This window comes from Parathielavia appendiculata, assembly GCF_033297405.1.
Source record: "Parathielavia appendiculata strain CBS 731.68 unplaced genomic scaffold N657scaffold_2, whole genome shotgun sequence".
Taxonomy (NCBI): Eukaryota; Fungi; Ascomycota; class Sordariomycetes; order Sordariales; family Chaetomiaceae; genus Parathielavia; species Parathielavia appendiculata.
In genome coordinates this window covers 981,741-1,002,132 of record NW_026944221.1, presented here as the reverse complement: position 1 = coordinate 1,002,132, position 20,392 = coordinate 981,741, and the positions used below count along the sequence as shown (strand labels likewise).

The window sequence follows — 20,392 nt, the reverse complement described above, 5'->3', positions numbered from 1 at the left end:
ATCTTAACAACTCACTCCATTTACGCGGACGACTTGGCATTGTTCATGAACGGAACAGGATCCATCCTCCTTCGAGCCGGCCGCGAACACTAGTACTTATGCCTAGTGCCGCCCCGTACTCCTCTCCGCCATGCCACATCTCGCTCATCATCGCCAATTCCCCTTTTCTGGCAACTGGTTGAGATAATTTTGCATACCCTTTTGATTGACTTCACCACAGCAGCTTTTGCATCATGATCACCATCACTCAGCTTATCCTGTCGCTATGCACTCTGCTGCTGGCATGCGCCGATGCCGCGGCGCCATATCAGCTTCTCAAACCTCCTCTCGACACGCCCTGGACCAGCAAGGTCGGATCCAATCCGTGGCCGCAGTATCCTCGGCCGCAGCTCCGCCGCGACGTCTGGCAGTCTCTGAACGGCATCTGGACATTCCAGAAAGCTCAGGGCCCAGGTGATGTCGCCAACCCACCGGCTCTTCCTCTGGGACAGGAAGTCCTGATTCCCTCTTGCATTGAGAGCGGAATCTCCGGTATCCAGGAGATGAATGTCATCCACATGTGGTTCGGCACCAACTTCACTGTCCCGCCTCGTTGGGCTGATAATGGCCGGCGGGTCATGCTCAACTTTGAGGCGGTCGACTACGAGGCCACCGTGTATGTCAATGGAGCCGAGGTTGGAACCAACCGCGGGGGCTACCATCGCTTCACCCTCGACATAACATCCAACATTGTCCGAGACGGCGCTAACCAGTTGTAAGTATCGTCGGTTCCGGCTTATTGCTTGCAGACAGCGCCGTTCCTGACCATAGGCTCTAGGCATGTTTTTGTCTTTGACCCAACCGATGACCAGAGCATCCCCCAAGGCAAGCAGGTCAGGCGGCCTTCTCACATCTTCTACACGCCGTGTACCGGAATATGGCAGACTGTTTGGCTTGAGAGCGTCCCGAAGGACTTCATCTCGAGCCTGGACATTACTGCCGATATGAACGGGAACGGTAAGTTCTCGAGGGCAGGCGACGCTAACGAGAGTGACCTTTGGCTGACTCGCTTCAGTTACCGTGGTTGCCCGCAGCTGGCACAAGGAGAACACGCCTGTTGATATCTCGATTGCCAGCCCCCAGGGTGACGTTGTTGCCTCCCAGCAGCATGTGTCGGACCAGCCTTTCACCGTCAATGTTCCATCGCCGATGCTCTGGTCGCCCGACAGCCCAACTCTGTACAACATCACCGTGATCATGGGCGACGACGAGGTCAAGAGCTACACCGGCTTCCGGACAATCTCCACCGGCGTCGTCAACGGAATCCAACGGCCTCAGCTCAACGGCGAGTTTGTCTTCATGTTCGGCCCCCTCGACCAGGGCTACTGGCCGGATGGAATCTACACGCCTCCGACTCTGGAAGCGATGGTGTACGATCTCGAACTCATCAAGAGCCTGGGCATGAACATGGTGAGGAAGCACATCAAGGTCGAGCCTGACCTCTTCTACGAAGCGTGTGACCGGTTGGGTCTGCTCGTCATGCAGGATATGCCCTCGATGAGGGTCTTCACCAACGCCCCGCCCACCGACGCCGAGCAGAGGGAGTTTGAACGCCAGCTCGAGATCATGGTCAACGAGCACAAGAGCTACCCGAGCATTGTCACCTGGGTCATCTACAACGAGGGATGGGGCCAGAGAACGAATTATTATCCTGAGTTCTTTCTGACTGACCGAGTTCGTGAGCTGGACTCAAGCCGATTGGTCAACTCGGTCACAGGGTGGCATGATCACGGGGCGGGTGACTATCACGGTGAGCCCATCTCAAGTCTCACTGGATGAAGAGTCTCGTGGACTGGAACTAACACGTGTTGCTAGACAACCACCACTACGCCGAGCCTCAATGCGGCACGCCGTGGTCCTCGCTCCCAAACACACCCTACGACCCCAAACGCATCGGCTTCCAAGGCGAGTTTGGCGGGATCGGCCACCGGCCAGCAGATGAGAAGTACGTACCCGCTACCCTGCCCCCCTCCGTAACATTTGATTTCATTTCTCAATCCCCATCCTCAATCACCAACAGGTCTTTGCACTCAAAAACACACATACTAACATGCCAACCCCGACAAAGTCTCTGGCCTGTCCCAGAAGCCGTTAGGACGATCAACGAGACCTACGAGCTCCACAATGCCGGCCTCGAATCATACCACTACCGCGCCCACGTCCTTCTGCAGCTGCTGCGCGAGCAGGTCGAAAAGTACGCCTGCAGCGGGGCAGTCTACACGCAGACGACTGATGTCGAGGGCGAGGTCAATGGCTTGATGACGTATGATCGGCGCGTGGTGAGGGTTGATGTCGAGCAGTGGAAGAAGGATATCCAGGGGCTGTACGAGGCGGCGCGGGGGAGGGTCAGGGGAGCGGGGCCGGAGAATAGGCCCGGCCCTCATAAGTCTGGCGGTGGGGGAGCCCGCGGGGGACACTCGGGACAGCAACCCCATTAGTGCAATTGGAGTATACTTGGCGATAGGGTTCGCCCTTCTGCCGTGGCGGTTTTGGAGAGAGCCAGCAGCTGGTTTAGGAAATAATACGATTTCATCCTTCCGACTTTGAGAGCCCTTATCATCTGTTTCTGCTGCAGAAGTTGGCCGCCAGACGACGCAGACGTTCTCCCCAAGGTCTAGGAGGTGCCGTGACAGTGAGACAGCCATGACTCCCTGGTTTCTGATTTGGGTGGCACTCGGCCTCCGCGTTGCCTCTCTTCCTAGGCGTTCCTACCCATGTCTCGACATCATCCAAGAGACGGAATTGTAAGCCAGTTGCCCTGGTTAGCTCAACCCCTGTGAGACGATAACTCCGGCGTACAAGCATAATCACAGTCGTTCAGCCCCATCTCGACTTATTGATGTTACAGAAGAGCGCCAAGCGTCGGAAAGGTACCTGGTTCGCCAAGGCAGTGGAACGGGACACCTCAACGTGGTCATGTGGTGACACATGGGCATACGAGATGTCTTCCGAGTTTGGAGAATTGAAGTTGCCAATACCAGTCGGACCGCTGGTAGGCGAGACGCGGGTTGGAGTCCCGAACTGACGGAGATTTGGACGACGACTCAAGCTAGTCGTATTGTTCATGTTGACGATGGCATCCCTTCACCAAGAACTCCAGTCATTCCGACGAACAGAAAAAACCTGCGCTCATCTCTGAGAATGCTTCTCGCTCACCGTTCCTCAGTCGATGACACCAAGAAAAAGATGAACGGGGGAAGGTCACCCAGTGGTCTAGCCGCGCTGCCTGTTCCTCAGCGAAGCGATCACGAGCCGGCATCGGCACATTCTTTATCTATGAAGTAGTAACTAGGTGAGTTCCGGCACTCACCAGCTCAGAGCTATGCCAGCTCAGAGCTATGCCATCATCATGCAGGTTTCGAATGCTCGGGCCTCAGAACACCGGCCACAAGGGCCTGGGGATTCGGGGAACAGAGCGAGACACCCCGGCTTATGTGCCCTATTCTAATTGAATCTACTGTCTATTTTCCGATTTCCAGGAATATCTCCGCGTGGCTCCTTTGCAACAGAGACCAGACAAAATGCGGCATCCCAGTTCGACAGGAGGGGATCAGGGGAACGAACAGGTCGGCAATCGGGAAATTCTGTACAGTTCTTTAGACACAGGCTTCTACTCAGGCTAACACATATGAGCCTGGTTGCCTCGTATGCCTTGACCGTTGTCAGGGCGTCGTGGGGTGCGTGGGTAGCTGACGTTATCAGTATGTCATCCGCACGCGTAACCTCCAGTCCCCTTCACTTGCGACGAATCGAGTCATGACTCAAACCTTTAAAGACCTTAGGTATAATTATGCCACCCAGGGTGCGATGTGAACTTCAAGTCTCGGCACTCAAATGGATGATTTTCCAACTATCATCACTTTCATGATAAGCTACCGTTCCGAGAAGTCCACATCTTCCAATTGGTAACATAGTCAACCATTCCATCTTACTGCACGTTCCAGTCTTTCTCCCGCTTGACGTCACCAGTCAAACCAACTTGAAGAAAATATCATGCAGCTCGACACACCTGGCTTGGATACATGCAGCAGAAGTCGGAGTATCGTTTGCTTCCTGCCCGTCATTCCTTAGCCGATGCCGGGGACGTCTGAGGCAATAGGGACCAGTGTCAGACATTGGTTTCCGGCCCAACTCGTTGGTTAAGTGCAAGGAACACTCCTCCATGTCATCGTCGAGTCCTGTGTGTCGGCGAGTTCCGAATTGGGAGGGGTGCAGGTTGAGCATCTCCGTCTTGAAACTTTTGTGCCAGAGGTTCATGTAGACTGCTCGGATGATGGGATGCCAGGGCTCTTCTCACACCCTCAGTCCTTCGAACCGAGCGGAAATCGAGCATTGTTCTTACGACTGATATTGGTGGCCTCAATCCATTAATATACTTCTTGGAACAAGGAAGGACAGACATCTGCCTCAGTGTGCCACGGTCCCTGTAAACAGACCCAAGGTGTGGGGACGGGAAACACTGCTTTCAGTTCTTGAGATCAACCGCAAGGAACGAGAGGGAAATGGAAGCCCGAAGCTGGTAGCAGTGACAGGGCAGATATGCTGGAATTTGATCCCATCAGTGGGCTTCGTTATTCATAGCTAGTTCTTATACATACCGTTCTCCTACATTTAGCGTTCCTGCATCTGGCTTCTAGGGGCTCAGGGTCGTACTGGGAGGTAGTCTCATGCTTGGTCTCGGTCAACCATCCACGTTCTCGAAGCATCCATCCAGTCCGCCAAGGCCTTTAATTACGGATCATGCAACATACCTCCGCTGACGTAGGTCAAACGGGCCACCTGCGATGCGATCTGTTTATCAAGCCCTTGGGAGTCGGTACCTCCCATGTTGTCCGCCGTGGGCATCCTGGGAAGACCACTGACTGTTGAGGCCAGAGCCGGGAAACGGGGTCAAGTTACTGGCTCGGATATGCTCCAAACATGTTAGCGATACTCCTGGCAATGACGGCTGATCAGCCGGATCTACGTCGCATGGACAGCGAGGACAATGTTGTTCTGTTTCGGGCTTGTGGGGTACAGATGGTAGCAATGGGACACTCGCATCACGGCGGCTAAATTCGCAGCCGTGGGATTGGCCAAGACATTGAGGCTTGTCCTACCTTTTGAGGAAACGGACAATGGCTTGCCGAATTTAAGGACCATCCCGCGGGACAGGGGCATCCAGGTGACTCCAGTAGCCCGGCTGCCGGCCCGTGATAATGGGATGGCGATAAGTCTCTGGCGGTTGAGATGCGACCATGGCAGCCGGAATTGTGCCCTCCTGGCTGACAGACGGCTTATTATGGTACCACACGGATGCTACCCGCCGAGCTGGACCCGGTTTCCAGATCCTGAGCGGTCTTGACCAAGCCATATATATAGGGCGAGAATCCCGGTGATGGACCATAACTCACTCGCCACTCTTTGACCACCGTCAACAATCGGCGCCCCCTATAATACCACAATGAAGGGACTTCTCAGTGTTGCCGCCCTCTCGCTGGCCGTCAGCGAGGTCTCGGGCCACTACATCTTCCAGCAGCTGACGACCGGCGGCACCAAGCACGACGTGTTCAAGTACATCCGCAAGAACTCCAACTACAACTCACCCGTGACGGACCTGAGCTCCAACGACCTGCGGTGCAACGTGGGTGCAAATGGCGCGACCACCGAGACGGTGACCGTTAAGGCTGGTGACTCGTTCACCTTCACTCTCGACACTCCTGTCTATCACCAGGGCCCGGTTTCCATGTATGTTGGGTGGAAAGGGCCTTCTCTAGCACCGTGGACTAAACACTGGCAGCTACATGTCCAAGGCTCCCGGCAAGGCCTCAGACTACGACGGCAGCGGCAGCTGGTTCAAGATCAAGGACTGGGGTAAGCAACAGACACACATGACTGCAATGACCCAAACTGACCGTTCTCAGGCCCAGACTTCAGCTCAGGCCAGGCCACCTGGACACTCTCCGGTACGTTCTCCGTCTCCCGCTCCGACGGTCCTTTCACCCGCCTTCCTTTCCTCCTTTATTCTCTCCGCTATACTTCCACAGGCACACTAACCCTTTCTTCTAGGCTCCTACACCGCCCAAATCCCGACATGCATTCCCTCGGGTGACTACCTGATCCGCATCCAGTCTTTGTAAGCAAGCCTTAACCTCAAGCACACACCCTTAAGACCAATCTCTGGAGCCGTCGTCCCCGGGGACCGCACACTTGCCCCTGAACACCCATCGACACGTCTTGGATAGGAGAAACACAGCTGACATTGATGGCAGGGGCATCCACAACCCCTGGCCCGCGGGCATCCCCCAATTCTACATCTCCTGCGCCCAGGTGACCGTCACGAACGGCGGCAGCGGCAACCCGGGCCCGACCGTCTCCATTCCGGGTGCGTTCAAGGAGAGCGATCCGGGCTACACCGCCAACGTAAGCCCTCTCTCTCCCTCTTGGTTGTCCCAGACTCCCAGCCATACCCCGCCCACTCCATCCCTCAACCAGCTAGGGGTTTTACTAACTCCGTCCTCGTCGGACAGATCTACTCCAACTTCCGCAACTACACCGTCCCCGGCCCGGCCGTCTTCTCCTGCAACGGCGGCGGCCCAAACCCCGCTACCACCACCACGCCCCCCGCCACGACGCTGGTCACGTCCACCCGGACGTCGGACGCACCGGCCACGACGTCGTCTGCGCCGTCGTGCACCGTTGCCAAGTAGTACGTTTGCACTCCCTCTTGCCCTCCAGAAATCCCCCTCAGACGTCGAAAGTCATTGCATCCTTCTTCCCCGGGCGCGTAATGTTCGCTTATTAAGGGGGAAATGGCCTGGATATACCCCTGAGAGAAGCATGGTGGTTCACGAACTATCTTGTGTTTGATGCTGACGTGAATCCCTCTTTACTCAGTGGCCAGTGCGGTGGGTTCAACTGGAAGGGGTGCACGACATGCGCCGCCGGCTCGACCTGCGTCGTCGCGAACCAATACTTCTCGCAGTGCATCTGAAGAAGCATCAAGCGAAAAAAGAAGAATCAAGCGGGCAGGGGCTGGTTGGGAACCTGGAAGTTAGGAGGAGACGGCGAGGGCAGTTGGAAGGACTGACTGAGCCAGGGCTCAGAGATGAGGAGGACTTAAGTTTTTTTCTTGCACATACTTCACCTAGCGTGACAGTACATATTCTCTTCATCCATGTACAGACCTTGAAGTCGACGATGTTACCTCTTGATCATGTTCAGATGTGCCGCTGTGCAGTAGGACCAGAGCCGGACAAACGTGCAGTTTTCGAAGCAGAGTGATGGTGAGATCTGTGGTGATGATATTAACGGACTTGACAGCAGTCCCTCAGATTAAGGTTGGGGTCGTATCACATATTACCGGAAATTCTCCAGTCCAGTCGCCAGCAACTTCCCAAGATCTATCCCATGCCCAAACTCCGGCACGCCCGCTCCAAGGAAAACGTCCAACACACGAGGCCAATCATGACACATTACGGCAGTATAAGGTATATATCACACCGCCTGCTCAGCACTCCGACACGCCCTCTCCAGGGCCTTGAGCCACCTTCCCGGCAAAGCCACATGCGTATTCTTGAGGTGCTGCCGGAAGTTATCCGCCCTGTAAAACTTCTTGTTTCGATCGCAGTCAGCGACCCTGTGCACCGACTGCACGTGCGCGACCAACGCCTCGCGGTCCGCGATGACGCCATCCTCGCGCCGCGCAAACTCGCCGCCGCAGAAGCCGCACACGTCAAACACCACGCCTCGGTACGTCTGCGCGTGGTAGGCGAGCAGTGGGTCCTCGAGGGCCTTGCAGGACCAGAAGTCGGACTTGAGGTGGATCGCGTTGACATGCCGCTCGCACTCGGTGGGGCTCTTGAAGCGCTTTTTGCACTGGCTGCAAGGGTGAGGCTTTTCGGCTTCGTGTTGTCTGATTCAGGGGTTAGCAGCGATATCGAGTATTAAGAGGTGAAAGGAACTCCTCTTCTCACACTAATTCTTCAGTTGTGTAAAAGTGCCGCGGTGTTCGGGGGCAGCAGTTGCACACAAATGTGGGCTCAGAGCCCGGTTCCGGCACTTCGGTCCTGACAAAGCTTCTCGCAGCGACCTGGTCGAGCGACTGCGACGAACCGTTGTGGTGGACAGAAAATAACGCCGGGTTGATGGTCCCGTCGTCCAGGCACGCCTCGTTGTTCAGGTCTGTCAAGCTACCCGGGCCCGAGAAGGACACGCCGGCCATGATGGATGACTCGTACAAGCTAGTCATCTCGGTTGAGACGGTGCGGGCTAAGCTGTCGGAGCTCATGTTTGAGAACTTGGTCGACGGTTGCCCCGAATAGCGGCTGTTCCACGAGTTTCGCTTGCTCTCGGCGTAAGGGGGCTTTGGGAAGGGCACGGTTTCGTCAAATGCGCGGGGGCTCAGAGCAATCGGCGACCCGATCTTGCCACGAGCCGAAGATGGAGAGGAAAGGGACGTAGAGGGAGACTTTGAGCCTGTCACTGAGGCATCCAACCCGGAGTCAAAGAAATCGAGGGAGCCGATCTGGAGCAGCCGACGGAGGAACTGATACGGCGTTCTTATACCCGCCTCGGGCCATTTAACGACCTCACATGCCTCGCGCGCAGCTGAATGGTGAAGCTCGGGAACCGAAGTCTCTGGGATGACAGAATTGTCCGTTAACGCATACTGAAGCCTCCCGTCGAGCAACGGGTCGTATTTGGCCGATGCGGCAGTGAATAATACTGCGGGGAGGTGCATGTATTGTGTAGCGGTAAGGTCCTCGGCAGGAACATCTTCAGCAGACAGGAACCGCAGCTGCTTCTCGATGATGATCAAGGCGTGCCGGACATAGCTCTGGATGTAGAGGCTGTAGAAGGTCGACAACCACCATCTCCGATCTCGCATGTTCTCTTTGTTGAAGATGACCGAGGACAGCTCATCGACGTAAGCTGCGACTTGGGACCTGAGTTTTCGAATGCATTCCACCTGACATTGGCCGCCGCCGCACTCTTCGTGGCCCCCTGAAAGGAGGTTTGCTGAGTGGAGCCGCAATGCCTCGAGACAGTGTCTGAGACAGATCATGGAAAGAATCACAAGTGACGTCTGTACCACCATCAGGCTTCATCAGATCTTGTACAGAGCTCGACAACTTACCTGGCCAACCTCGGACTCATAGATGGCGGCTGTCTCGAGCATGCGCATGAAGCTATCCCAGGATTTGACCTCAAGCGACGGCATCACAGCTTGGTTCTCGGCGAGCTCCCAGGCGATCACAGCAATAAGCTCGGTGTATGTTACCGTCGTTAGCCCGTAGGAATAGCTTCTCTGCAACGATACACGATCACGATACCGGCCGGCTTCGACAAACGAGCAGAAGCAAGCGTTGAGAGCCGGATCGGAGATGGATGGTTTGTACGAGGCGCCTTCGAGCAGGGCCTTCATGTCGGCGATCCGTTGGCTCTCGGCCAACAAGAGGCAGCGTTCGGCGACATCGGCGGAGCGGCACCGCCGCGCCAGCGCCAATGTTGATTCGAACGCGCCGTGGCGTGACGGCTTTGGATCCGGGCAGAGCAGCTGTGGCGGGATTGCATCACGAAGGGGTCCACGTCTGCACCCGATTAGGGGCCACAGGGGCGCATCTTCGCTGAATTGGGGCATGGGGACAGTCTGCAGACAGCAGCGACACGGGCTGCCGGGGTCGCACTGGAGTGGATATCAGCTGTGAGTACGCGAGACACCATCCTCAGGTTGAGCAACTCACTTTCCGACGAAGGACCTTGCATCTCCAGCAAGCGCCGCCCGCTGCCTCTAGCGCCCTCATATCCCGCCGCCCATTCTCGGAGAGGGGGCCTCGCCGACCACCCTTGGCGATGGACGTCCTAAGTTTGCTGATCGAGTCGCTGATGCGTTCACTGCGGCTTGGGCGACGAACGAGCGGCTGGTCCTTTGCGGCTACATCTGGCTGGCCGGACTCACGCGCAGAGCGGGTAGGAATCTTAAACGAGTGGATCTCTGAAACCGCCGGCAGGCTTGGAAGGCAAAGTGTCGAATCGAGTTCGGTCGAAGAGCGTTGGAGCAATGAGGAGATCTGCGGGTTTGGGGCGTCCTCCGGTGGGCCGAGGCGGGACATGAAGACCTCGCGGCTCCTGACATCGTGACTGTAGCCCAGGCCCAGTTCCATGGCGAGGTTATGCAGCACAAGGGCCTTTGATGGGTCGCACTTCTTGAACCGGATCTCATCTCCAGCCCAGCCCTTGGATAAAAGCGACAGCTGCCTGCGCAACCGCTGATGTGCCACGTCACTCTGAGTGCCCTCCTCCAGCGACTTCGCGTCGTCGGATCCCACGTCAGAACGCGGTGCGGGGAAGACAGTTCGTGTAGGGGACGGTTCAGCTGGTTGGGGTTGTGGCACGCTGACGATGTTGCCGGCATGACATGGCTGGACGTAGTAAGAAGGCGCCGCTGGCAAAGGCCCTTCGTCCTCGGTGAACAGGAAATCGGAGGGCATAGTGGTCATTGGGGCACGATAGTCGAGGTTCATGTCTGGTCTTTGGTGGTTGACTGAAGATTCCAGGGCCCCTGCCCATAAAGCGGCGTCGAAATCGAAGTCGAGATCCATGGGGTCCCCAAGTGGCTGAACGGCCGCTACATCCTGACCCGCCGTAGCAAAGCTGTCCATGTACGGGGCAGCGTTGAATTGGCCAGTTAAGAAGTGGCCGGCGTCATTCTGGCTATGTTCCTCAGGGACGGCGCCATGGAAGCGCGGGGCTGCGAGCGAGTCAGCTCCATTTTGGATGAGTTGAGTGACAGCCATCACAAGGCGAGAACGGAAGAAGGGTCCCCCTGGATTGCTCGTGTGTTCGCGAGTGATTCAGGGTGCTGTCCTTACCCATCATTTCGCGACATGCATGGCCCCCGGCGGGCCCGCTATGGAGTTGAAAAACAACTTAGAAATGCGGAGTCGTCCGATATTCCCAGTTCACGAGCACCTAGCGCGGGCCGACAAACGGCGGGGCTCGTCAGATCAATGGACAAGTCGCCTTGCTCTTTGAACACCTCGGCTCTTGTCCCATCACTCCCCACTGTTATATCTCAGCGAGTCGCGAGGATGGGAATGGCAACCAAGAGTCCATGATGAGAGAAGGATGGGACACGTCGTGATTTGCTCGGCGACGCAGAATGGAAGGCAGGCGGTCCTCGTTGCCAAGGGGCCGCCAAGCAGTGACTCCGCCTCGGCGAGTGGGGAACCACGAGAGCTTGCCGTGTCCAATCGTCGAACCGGTCATCCAACCTTGGCTCCGCGAGTCTCCACGCGCGATGTGCGGCAGTTTCCGGCTTTTCGTTTCCTGCATCAGCGCCATGGGCTCGCTGGTAACTGACCACGTAGCTCCGTAGGGCTGACGAAACAAGACAAACCCGGGGACTCGTTTACAGTAGTGCGTTGCATATCACGTCTATGAGAGGCGTTCCTGGGCTGCAGCCAGGTCTCAATACGAAACGCGGCATGAGGTTTCGCCCATCTTTCCAGCTGACCACTGGAGCATGGAAGCCAGACCCACAAATTCGTGGAAGCGTTGCCGGGTTCAGCTCTTGCGACTTGCTCTTAACACCAAACGGCGGCGGCCGCTGCATGGCAACTATTGTGACATTCGACGCAAGTCTCTAGCTCTGGAAATTGAGCAGCTCGACTGGTTCCCAGCATACAGGCTACAGCATCTGTGGGCGACAGGAGGTGACCTCTGCATCATCAACGCGGGCTCCTGGTTGATGTCTTGGTGCCTAAGCCGGCTTCATGTCGAAGCATGGCCGCGACTTTGGTCTGTTGCCAATGCTGGCTTCACGGAACAGAGGAGGAGAGGTAGGCAAGGATACAACGAGAAGAAGGAAAGGGAGGAGAGGGGGGAAGGGTGCTTATAGGATTTCGTGCCTTCCGTCCTGTTGTCGTGTGAACAAGTGTTCCTTTCTAATAACTAGCCATAATATGACATCATGGGAAACAATGCAAAAAATCGCATGCCATAAACTTCTCCAAGACAGAGATACTCCACAGTGAAGAGCACGGCAGTGACGACGAGACCCTGATGTGGACTTCAATTGAAGTCAGGGAGAGTTTCGCTAAGGTTCTTGTCATTCAGTGTCTGTGACTCCGACTCCGTCACTGCGAAGGTGGCACGCACTTTTTGAACAGCGTGGTGAATGCAAACGAGCGCCGACTACTCGTCGTTTGGAGTCCCAACGACAACGGGGCCCAATTTACCGTCGATTCCCTCCATCGGACACTTCAGCCCAGAGGCCCTTCCTAGCAATCACATGCTCAACCTCGCCCCGAGTCCCAGGATTTTCCAATCGTTTCTCCCTTCGGCTAAGGTAAATGCCGTTCCTTCCTGGTCGCTACCGAGCTCATGAAAAGCCGATGTTCCCAGAGTTTGCGCTAGCCAGAGGCGCACGACTGACTTGCGAAATCGGTGACATCATGTACTGAAGAGTCTGGACAGCCGGAGATGGTGAGGATCAGGAACCGGCACCTGTACGGGACACAGAGCAAAGAACATCAAGACGAGTCGAGAGAGGTGGCAGCAAATTCCAACAGCAGTGCGCCGAGTGCGGGGGGAGTGTATCAGGGGCCAATTACAGCCGCATTGTGAACGGTGGCATTGATCAATCTTTTGGCCTACTACTTGCCCTTGGTTTCCTTGGTGATTTACCACCATCTACATGGCGTTGGGGAGGTTCACGTGAGTATTGCCGGGTCTCACTCGTCGACGCATCGGTGGGGCCCGACTTAGGCCACCTAAATACTGTATCTTGGAGCATCAATTTGTTCACCTCCAACGCAACGCAACCGGCCCACAACTGCCCACATTTGGGCAGTTGTGCGAGACCACCAAACACCCTGCTGGACACTAACTTAAACCGGTCGCACATTAACCGCCCCAGCAATAATTGCACACAGCTGCGACTCCTCCGAGCCATTTCTTCATTGATACTAAAGTAGAGACCTCTCCTCGGGGGCCCCAGCAACAGTAATGTGCCATAAAGCGACATGCAACTCGTGCGGTACATTCCCTGGAGACTCAGCGCCTAATACTTTTACAGAAGCCACTGACTGTCTCATCATACTTTGATAATCCTTGCCGTGGCTTAAACTGATCTATCCTCAGAGACAAGGCCACCTAGTTCAGCTGCGGCCAGCACATCCCCAAGGTCATTGCCCAAAAAAAGCTGGTGCACTTGCGAATCTAAGGTTGAAAAGAAGGGGCAACACTACCGGCCGGTGGGATCTCCTTCTCGGCATGCATCATGTTGCAGATAGCAGATGGATAACTGATATGCTGTTGGGATGAATGGATGGATTTGTGTCCTGGATTCCGTGGTCACATTCTAAACACCCTCAAAGGCAAGTCCCTACGCCACGAATATTGGATACACTAAATAGCCATGTCGCGATCTTGCCCGATCCTTTTCCAGTGTCCACACCTAAGTCTTGCTGACCAGGACACCAGGTTATGTCAGCGATGCCTCCTACATTAGTGGTTGTATTTAATCTGAAACACTGGTCTTCATCTTCGTTTGTCTCATCACTAGCGCACTAACTCAATTATAGCGGGATCAATATGGCGTCGTGTTAGTGCACCGAAGCAACTCCACCGTGTTTCAAGCTCTGTCCCATCCTTGAGACGAAACTTGTCTATGCGTCCCACAGTTGATGTTTGACCACTGTAAGAACACCCCTTGGCGAGCGGCTTCACGGTCCGGCGGACGGTACTAAAGTCGTTTGCTCCTAGGTTCTTGTTTGTAATCTAGTTTTGGTCCGCTTCCATTCTCTTCACTTCCTCCCCGGTTGGCTGCTTTCCAACAAGCGGGGCTCATTCATGATGAAAACTTGGACACTATGAGGTCCTCGTTCCACGTCCTTACGTTCTTCCTGCTCGGCCTGGTAGCCGGCTTGTCGATCCCTAAGCGTCAAGAACGGGCACAGTACACGGTCGTGAACTTCTCCGGCCATGGGGTGTGTGGCAAGATCTCGAGTCGTCGGTTAATCGAGAGGCACTGACTCGTAGCAGGCCTGCCACCCCGTTTTAACATCTTGTCGTGTCGACGGCGACTGCTGCTCTGGCTTGCAATGCGGCAGGTTCGACGACGAGGTGCTGTGCGTCCCGGCGGGGTGAATATCTCAAGTATGACTTATTATTCAGGTCATTATCGGAATCATGGAATGACTGGAACTTAAGGGCAGCGGTGCGATTTCACCTCGGCTGGGCCGGGTGTATCAGCTCCCAGCACCCGCTCAGAAACTGTTGGACAGTTGAAGAGGCAGGCCTCGATCTTAGTCGTTACTAGGCAGGATAGGATGGCCGAACCAGCATTCAAGCAAGACGGGAGACATGTCGAATTCGTAACAACCTTACTCTATTTTCCATGTCTCGGTGAAGTAGTGGTTCTAAGTGATTGGATGACCGTGCTAATGAGGAGTCAGCAGCTCTGTGGTTTTGTCTCGCATCTCCTGCAGGACTCCGTTCATTGCTGGTTGGAAGACCTCGTATTGGAGCATCTTGGCCGTTGACTCGTCCACGGTTTGTGCAACAACGAGCTTGGCGAAGCGGAACGCAGCGTCCCACACATTATCGGACATGGCGGCGGGCGATGGGCCCCCATGGGCGACATTGCTGGAGAAACAGCTCGGCAACGATCATCGGATTGAAGGTCCCGGGCAACTCGCACCCCAGCGTCCTATGCATCAGATGCTCGATTTGGCTGATGAAGTCATCTCGGTTGATACAGACCACGTCATGGGAATCGGAAGGAACTGCCTCGGATTCCGGATCAATGACCTGGAAGTAATGACCTCGGAGGGACATCTCGGATGCAAAATCTTCGTTGAGGTTCTGAACAACTGCCCTGATGCGCTGCTGATAACCTGATTCGGTTTTGGCGTCCAAGAAAAACGGGTCGTTGTAGTTGCCGCCCACCGATGCCTTGACAAGCGCCTGGAAGGACCCGCTCAGGTGGAACAGGTAGATCCGCTGCTCCTGCGGGCCTGCTCGTGGCTTCCCAAGCTTCTCGAGCTGATCACGGTAGGACTGGAATTTCTGATCAATCTCATGCACCAAGCCAGGAAGCTTCGCAGCAATCTGCCCAAGGAGGACCTTGCTGAGGCGGCTGCGAAGCTTGGAGATCCCGAGGGAGGAGAGCGGAAGGGTCTTCCAAACCCCAGAGCCGAAGAACTCTGCCTGCTCGGCGTCCCGGGTCGCAAGGCTCCAAGAGCCTTCCTCGGAGTCCATGTTTTTCAGCACGTGCTAGCCGTGACGGAACTCGACCTCCTGTTTCCTGGCAAGAGAGACGTGAAGGACTTCACACTCCCGCCCCCTGGGATCAAGGTGTCTGTAATGACGCCCAGAGTTCGGGTGCCACTTGGGTCTGCCGTCCGGGCCAATTTCAGGACAATCTGATGGGCGAAGTCGTTTCTGGCGGACACCACGGGAAGAACGATGCAGCGCGGCTCCCTCATGTAGGACTGGACGACATCCTGGATGAGCTCAACGTCCGAAGTCGTTTGGTTCTTTGTCTCGGAGTGGATGAGCCCGGGAAGGTCGACGATGGTGAGATGGGGTTGGTCCGGGCCGGTCACTTCGATACGGATGATGTCCTTGGCAAAGGCTCTGCCGTACGCCGTGATGCCCATCTCGGCCTTTGCTCTCTCGACCAGCTGGGGGGGATTGCCGAGACCGTTCAGGGACCAGCTCTTCGCGAAAGGTGAGAAGAGCCTTGCGCTCGGCTTCCGGGCGGGATTCATGGGGGACAATGGAAACGCCCGCGCTGGTGTGTGGGGTCCTGCGCAAGACCAGCTCGGTTGGGAAACGAGTGCAGAGGTTGCTCTTCACCGGGAAAGAGACACCCGAGATTGCTTCTAGGACGGAACTCTTGCTGGACGATTGGTCACCGCAGACGATGATTTGCGGGAGGGAGATGTAGTTGTTGATGCCTTGCAAACGGAGCTGGTCAATCGAGTCCAGAAGCGCGGGGCTGGTCTTGGGAACAGAGCTTTCTCAGGGAGCTCTGTAAGGCGACCATTTTAAGATAGGAATGAGTCAGAGGATGTGTGCCCAGGGTTGGACTTGAAGAAGAATTGGCTCGAAGGGGTGGCGAATTAAGTGGTATGGGCGCCGTGTTGATTTCTCTCCGTCTTGTGGCAACACTCTGAAGTTCAAGTTAGAGACAGCGAGGCAGAAAGCCAGTATTTATGCTCCAGAGGTGCCATTGAGATGCCAACGCACCTCCCGATGTACCTGAAACGTGACAGTGGAAGTGCTGCCTTCGACCTAGGGGAACCCGCAGCTAACAAACAAATGGCCTTCGAGCTTCAAGCACCCTATAGGCTAAACCGTCTCTCAGAGACGATGATCTGGCAAGGCCGGCCGCATCGGTCCACTCTTTCTACCTTAGTCACAATTGATCCCGGCTGGGTCGGCAGGCGGCTAGCTGGGCGCTGTCCCTTGGTATAGGTGCGAACCACGAACCTTCGGTCCAGGCCATCGCTCCCTTCCTCTACCCTCTAGCAACGGCAAGCACCATGCAGCAGCCGAGTCACTGCGGACCTAGATCCACCTGTTTGCCTACAAACGCACCCAGCGAATATGAAGGCTTCCCTTTTCTGTCAGCTGGACTCGCATGTTTGCCTGCGGTAACCCAGCCAGCTCGTCAACCCCAGCGACTAGATGCCCAGCATTCCCCCTTGGTGAGGGGAACACGGAAATCTACCTTACGTCTGAGAACCTTAACGTGTGACGGTGAACCAGCCAAAACGACGTCGAGATTCAAGGATCCCATTTCGAACCAACGCCCTCCGTGTGGATGCGCCTGTGACGCGGGAGGGCCGAAGACTCTAGCTGTAGTCAATTTTCACGACGTTTTGGTTGCTTGTGGGCGAGAACATTAGGTATTAACGCTCGTAAGCGGCTCCCGCAATGTGTGAGCTATTTGCAGATAGATGAGATGCGGCAGGCTGGCGGCATCCTAGTTAACCTGACGCCGGTTTTGTGTTCGTTTCCCTGTAGCTTGCTCAAGCGCGTTGAGGCCCGCAGTAGGTATACTCCAGTTGTCAAGTCCGCCAACGCCTGCAAGTGGCCGATCACCGGGCTAATGATGATAAGGAGAAGGATGGGAGCCACAAGGCTGGGCCTGCTGACTCTGGCTCGTTTTCTCAACGCTAGTCACCACTTTCCCGTCGTCCTCGCCACCCACGCCGACACCCATATCTTTGTCTACCGCCGGCCTAGCCACATCAAATTGCCTTTCGGAGGAAATATTTATTTCTGACGTTAGGAAGGAACAACAGAGGAAGGCCAACATCATGGAATTTGTACTTAGTATTCGGGGGGGAGGTTGGCGATGGCTTCAGACTAGGCAGTCTATGGGTGTGTTGCAGGCGGACCATGGTGGTTATCGAGTGCAATACCGACACGGCCACCTCTTTCCCAGATGTGGCTCTCCGCTTCGGCCTGCAGTATTTTCCACACCTACCGTTAGTTTAGACAGACAACATCACCAATTGCCAGACTGTCTCACCCCACAGAATACGAATTGCTAGCTAAACGCCCGAAGGCATTAGAAGGCTCTAGAAGAGAAAATAGCTACATGATCGCGCCGTCCCCAAGTCCCCTCCTGTGCCACGCTGTGACGGAAAAAATAAAAATCAACATACTACTTACTCCACAGACTTGAGGAGCTTGACGACGGCCTCGTGGCTGTTCCCAGCAGCCACGCCATCTTTATCTCTCTTATCGACATCGACCATGCACGTGTTAAGCAGCAGCTTGACAATGGTCTCGTTCCCATTCTCGGCGGCCCAAGATAGTGGCGTCCGGCCATAGCTATCTGCCTTTCCGCGCCGTCATTGTTTCAGCGGCCGCAGCAGCCGCAGCGGTTGGGTGTAAGCCTCCTATTCGCCCCTACTTATCGAAATCCGGTGAGGCAACGGGGAGTTTCAGCCAGAGCGGGAATGGGGAAGAGGAGGAAATGGGGGGGCGGGCACGGGAATCTCACACACACACACACACACACACATTGATGCTCTCGAGCGTGTTGGGTATTAATCTCAGATGATATCTACACCAATCCCGCCATAACGACGCTCATACTCGTCAAGCGCCTTCGTATCCGTCACGTTCTCATATGGCTCCCATGTCTCCTCTCCACTTTTCCACCTCACAAGCAGTTCCAGGCCCCCGTCATCCAGCGTCCTATCGCCACAGATTTCCTCTACCGGGAACTCTTCCTCCCCGCCGTCGTCGCCAGCCACTGGTGAGAGCGACCAAGAGTGATCAGACCACTGTCGAGACCCCGCTTCGAGAGGGATCGGCGCTTTTAAGCTTGGTGTGATACCTTACCTCAATAGCCCCGGCACTTCGGCCGGGGAAGTGCTTGGCGATCGCGGTCCGAGAAAGACCCTGCTCCTTCAGCTGGCGGATCTTCACGTCGTCCGCTGGCGTGTATCTCGCCCTCTTCGAAGTTGAAGTTGGCTTGTCCTCGTCCTTCTGATCCCTTTGCTCTTCTGTCTCACTGGCCGGCGCCTCTTCGCAGAGGAAATAGCGCTTCGATTTTCCGTTCTCAGTGCTCCGCTCCATGTTCTGCGCATGAACCCAGATAAATTGTAGCATGAAAGTGGGTGGCGAACCGTTCATTGTAACACGCTTGAGGACCGCGTTTCTAAGGGGCCATTCTTCGAACGTTGCAGTGGGGGTTCTGTCCACCTCGGCATCCCTTTCCAACGTGGACTCTCGTGACGATGACGGATGGGTATCGCTGCGCTGGCGCCTTGGGCGATGGAATAATCTCCGAGCTTCTCTCGAAGGGTCGCCACGGTATAGAGGAGTCTGCTGCTGAGGCGCTGTTCCGCCGGCTGTATGTGTTGCAGCGCTCGCCCTACGGCGCTTGCGTCGCGGTGGTCGGAGAGCCTCATCCTCGCTGTGTTCGGTGTCGCTGCACACACTAGGAGAGTAGTCCTCCCCATCATCGGTACTGTAATATCGATGACGGCCGAGGTCGCGCTGACGCTTGACGCCGACTTGGCTGGCGGGGGGCTGTACCTCCTGTGCTCGTGGCGGCGCGACAGTACCACCTTCACGCTGCTGTCCCTGGTCTTCGGGAACATCTGAAGGACACTGGCTTCGGCGAGGCTTTGGGCGCTGGGTTGTTTGCCTGTGGGCCTGGACTGCGCGATGTAGGCGGGTCTGTGGCTTGGGTGTTGTTCGGCAGGCGGTGGGGGATGAAGTGCGTATCCCGCGGCGTTTGCGCGGTGGCTGGGCAACATCGTCATCTTCGCCGCGCTCTGCAACCCTGTCTGCAACGGGACCGTAGCCACCTCCATCACTGGGACCGCAATGTCGGTGACGACCGATGTCGTGCTCAAGGTTGGCCTGGTCTGGGCTGGCGGACGGCCGCATGGATGGCTCAGCATGAGCCAGCTCAGGCGCGTTGCTGCCCTCGACCGGCGACTTCGGCATACTTGCCGGACTCTCCTGTGCCCGTGGCGGCGCGACAAAACCCTCATTCTGCTCCCTCTGTCGTCTTGAACCGAAGGATCGGACCACTGCTGCATTTCAACTCTGGGGCCGGAGGCGGGGCTGCATGGACTCTGGGACCGACGGTGCCGGTCCGCGGCAGGCTTCGGCCAGTCGGATTCTGCGACCTTGCGATCGCTATCGTCACGATGACCACGATGTTGAGAGAGACCGCAGCTGCCAGACCTCTGTTGTGGATCAACTCAACAACCGGAGGCGGCGCCGCATGGGCTCTGGGGCTGAAGGCGTGGCTCGGCACCCGCTGGTCCGAGGTCGCTGGTGCTCTAGTCGTCCGGCAGTGTAGGGGTGCGTGTCCAGCTCTGCACCACTTGCGGCGGCGTAGCAGGACACATCTCATTAGTAGGATGGTGGTCTTCTTCGAGTTGGCTGTTTAGCGGCGGCAGGGGCAGTCCATCATCGGCCGGCTTGGGCTCGTCGCCGTTGTTACCCTTGTCGTCCGCCTTGGCCTTTAGAAACCGACGACAAAACGTAGGCCCGTTCGAATGCTTGGGACAACTGTCAACCGGAACGCGAGACCATCTCACGCACACGGGCGAAGCGTCGGGTATCGGGAACACCAGAACAGGTCGGTCCTGCCCCGCGTGCAGAGTTATGAGCGAGGCCTGCGATTCATTGCCTGGGCTGGCCATACTGGTGACCGAGGGCTCCGGCGCGGTGAGATCGCCAGAAGTAGCGTAGACGCCTTTGCCAGCTCAGTCAAGTCAATATATTGGTCTGCCGAGGAATCGAGATCTAGGCGCATACCTGTACCGGAAATACGGCCGGGTTGAACCGCGTTGCGCGCCTCTGACATAAGCCCGCCAAGCGA

At 56.2% G+C, this 20,392-nt stretch overlaps 8 protein-coding genes across 8 annotated transcripts; 5 read left to right on the top strand and 3 right to left on the bottom strand.

Annotated features, from left to right (window-relative positions):
* Positions 1-65: 65 nt before the first annotated feature.
* N657DRAFT_640913 (glycoside hydrolase family 2 protein) lies at positions 66-2,570 on the top strand. Its single transcript, XM_062792061.1, has 5 exons — positions 66-754; positions 818-996; positions 1,055-1,789; positions 1,855-1,984; positions 2,108-2,570. Exons 1-5 carry the CDS (start codon positions 234-236, stop codon positions 2,475-2,477), a joined length of 1,935 nt encoding a protein of 644 aa, XP_062650784.1. The 5' UTR covers positions 66-233; the 3' UTR covers positions 2,478-2,570.
* A 112-nt stretch (positions 2,571-2,682) lies between these two features.
* Positions 2,683-3,064, top strand: N657DRAFT_668973 (uncharacterized protein; the record flags this gene model as incomplete). The annotated part of the gene is made up of 2 exons (XM_062795469.1): positions 2,683-2,783; positions 2,842-3,064. The coding sequence occupies 2 exons, from the start codon at positions 2,683-2,685 to the stop codon at positions 3,062-3,064; spliced, it is 324 nt and encodes a 107-aa protein (XP_062650783.1).
* Positions 3,065-5,735: 2,671 nt separating this feature from the next.
* On the top strand, positions 5,736-7,112 carry N657DRAFT_640905 (carbohydrate-binding module family 1 protein). The gene is made up of 7 exons (XM_062792060.1): positions 5,736-5,766; positions 5,819-5,892; positions 5,943-5,984; positions 6,088-6,154; positions 6,291-6,441; positions 6,549-6,727; positions 6,916-7,112. The coding sequence occupies exons 2-7, from the start codon at positions 5,823-5,825 to the stop codon at positions 7,010-7,012; spliced, it is 606 nt and encodes a 201-aa protein (XP_062650782.1). The 5' UTR covers positions 5,736-5,766; positions 5,819-5,822; the 3' UTR covers positions 7,013-7,112.
* A 46-nt stretch (positions 7,113-7,158) lies between these two features.
* Positions 7,159-10,663, bottom strand: N657DRAFT_640903 (uncharacterized protein). The gene is made up of 4 exons (XM_062792059.1): positions 9,765-10,663; positions 9,158-9,706; positions 7,995-9,106; positions 7,159-7,933 (listed from the first exon to the last, which is right to left on the bottom strand). The coding sequence occupies exons 1-4, from the start codon at positions 10,620-10,622 to the stop codon at positions 7,516-7,518; spliced, it is 2,937 nt and encodes a 978-aa protein (XP_062650781.1). The 5' UTR covers positions 10,623-10,663; the 3' UTR covers positions 7,159-7,515.
* Positions 10,664-12,057: 1,394 nt separating this feature from the next.
* N657DRAFT_640900 (uncharacterized protein) lies at positions 12,058-12,745 on the top strand. The gene has a single exon (XM_062792058.1). It carries the CDS (start codon positions 12,200-12,202, stop codon positions 12,407-12,409), a length of 210 nt encoding a protein of 69 aa, XP_062650780.1. The 5' UTR covers positions 12,058-12,199; the 3' UTR covers positions 12,410-12,745.
* A 1,018-nt stretch (positions 12,746-13,763) lies between these two features.
* Positions 13,764-14,404, top strand: N657DRAFT_640898 (uncharacterized protein). Its single transcript, XM_062792057.1, has 2 exons — positions 13,764-14,012; positions 14,068-14,404. Exons 1-2 carry the CDS (start codon positions 13,896-13,898, stop codon positions 14,170-14,172), a joined length of 222 nt encoding a protein of 73 aa, XP_062650779.1. The 5' UTR covers positions 13,764-13,895; the 3' UTR covers positions 14,173-14,404.
* Positions 14,405-14,465: 61 nt separating this feature from the next.
* Positions 14,466-16,537, bottom strand: N657DRAFT_653362 (uncharacterized protein; the record flags this gene model as incomplete). The annotated part of the gene is made up of 6 exons (XM_062794393.1): positions 14,466-14,594; positions 14,635-15,273; positions 15,322-15,324; positions 15,360-15,710; positions 15,742-16,027; positions 16,452-16,537. 6 exons carry the CDS (start codon positions 16,535-16,537, stop codon positions 14,466-14,468), a joined length of 1,494 nt encoding a protein of 497 aa, XP_062650778.1.
* Positions 16,538-19,847: 3,310 nt separating this feature from the next.
* Positions 19,848-20,377, bottom strand: N657DRAFT_677707 (uncharacterized protein; the record flags this gene model as incomplete). Its single annotated transcript, XM_062796008.1, has 2 exons — positions 19,848-20,266; positions 20,329-20,377. The coding sequence occupies 2 exons, from the start codon at positions 20,375-20,377 to the stop codon at positions 19,848-19,850; spliced, it is 468 nt and encodes a 155-aa protein (XP_062650777.1).
* Positions 20,378-20,392: the final 15 nt, after the last annotated feature.

Coding starts and splice junctions, on each gene's coding strand:
- N657DRAFT_640905 (XM_062792060.1), top strand. CDS start 5,823: ATGTCCAAGGCTCCCGGCAAGGCCTCAGACTACGACGGCAGCGGCAGC. Junction 6,442..6,548: donor ATCCGGGCTACACCGCCAAC/GTAAGCCCTCTC, acceptor CTCGTCGGACAG/ATCTACTCCAACTTCCGCAA. Junction 6,728..6,915: donor TCGTGCACCGTTGCCAAGTA/GTACGTTTGCAC, acceptor CTCTTTACTCAG/TGGCCAGTGCGGTGGGTTCA.
- N657DRAFT_640913 (XM_062792061.1), top strand. CDS start 234: ATGATCACCATCACTCAGCTTATCCTGTCGCTATGCACTCTGCTGCTG. Junction 755..817: donor CGAGACGGCGCTAACCAGTT/GTAAGTATCGTC, acceptor CATAGGCTCTAG/GCATGTTTTTGTCTTTGACC. Junction 1,985..2,107: donor CACCGGCCAGCAGATGAGAA/GTACGTACCCGC, acceptor ACCCCGACAAAG/TCTCTGGCCTGTCCCAGAAG.
- N657DRAFT_640900 (XM_062792058.1), top strand. CDS start 12,200: ATGCAAACGAGCGCCGACTACTCGTCGTTTGGAGTCCCAACGACAACG.
- N657DRAFT_640903 (XM_062792059.1), bottom strand. CDS start 10,622: ATGGATCTCGACTTCGATTTCGACGCCGCTTTATGGGCAGGGGCCCTG. Junction 9,107..9,157: donor ATGAGTCCGAGGTTGGCCAG/GTAAGTTGTCGA, acceptor ATGGTGGTACAG/ACGTCACTTGTGATTCTTTC. Junction 7,934..7,994: donor TACACAACTGAAGAATTAGT/GTGAGAAGAGGA, acceptor CCCCTGAATCAG/ACAACACGAAGCCGAAAAGC.
- N657DRAFT_640898 (XM_062792057.1), top strand. CDS start 13,896: ATGAGGTCCTCGTTCCACGTCCTTACGTTCTTCCTGCTCGGCCTGGTA. Junction 14,013..14,067: donor TGAACTTCTCCGGCCATGGG/GTGTGTGGCAAG, acceptor GACTCGTAGCAG/GCCTGCCACCCCGTTTTAAC.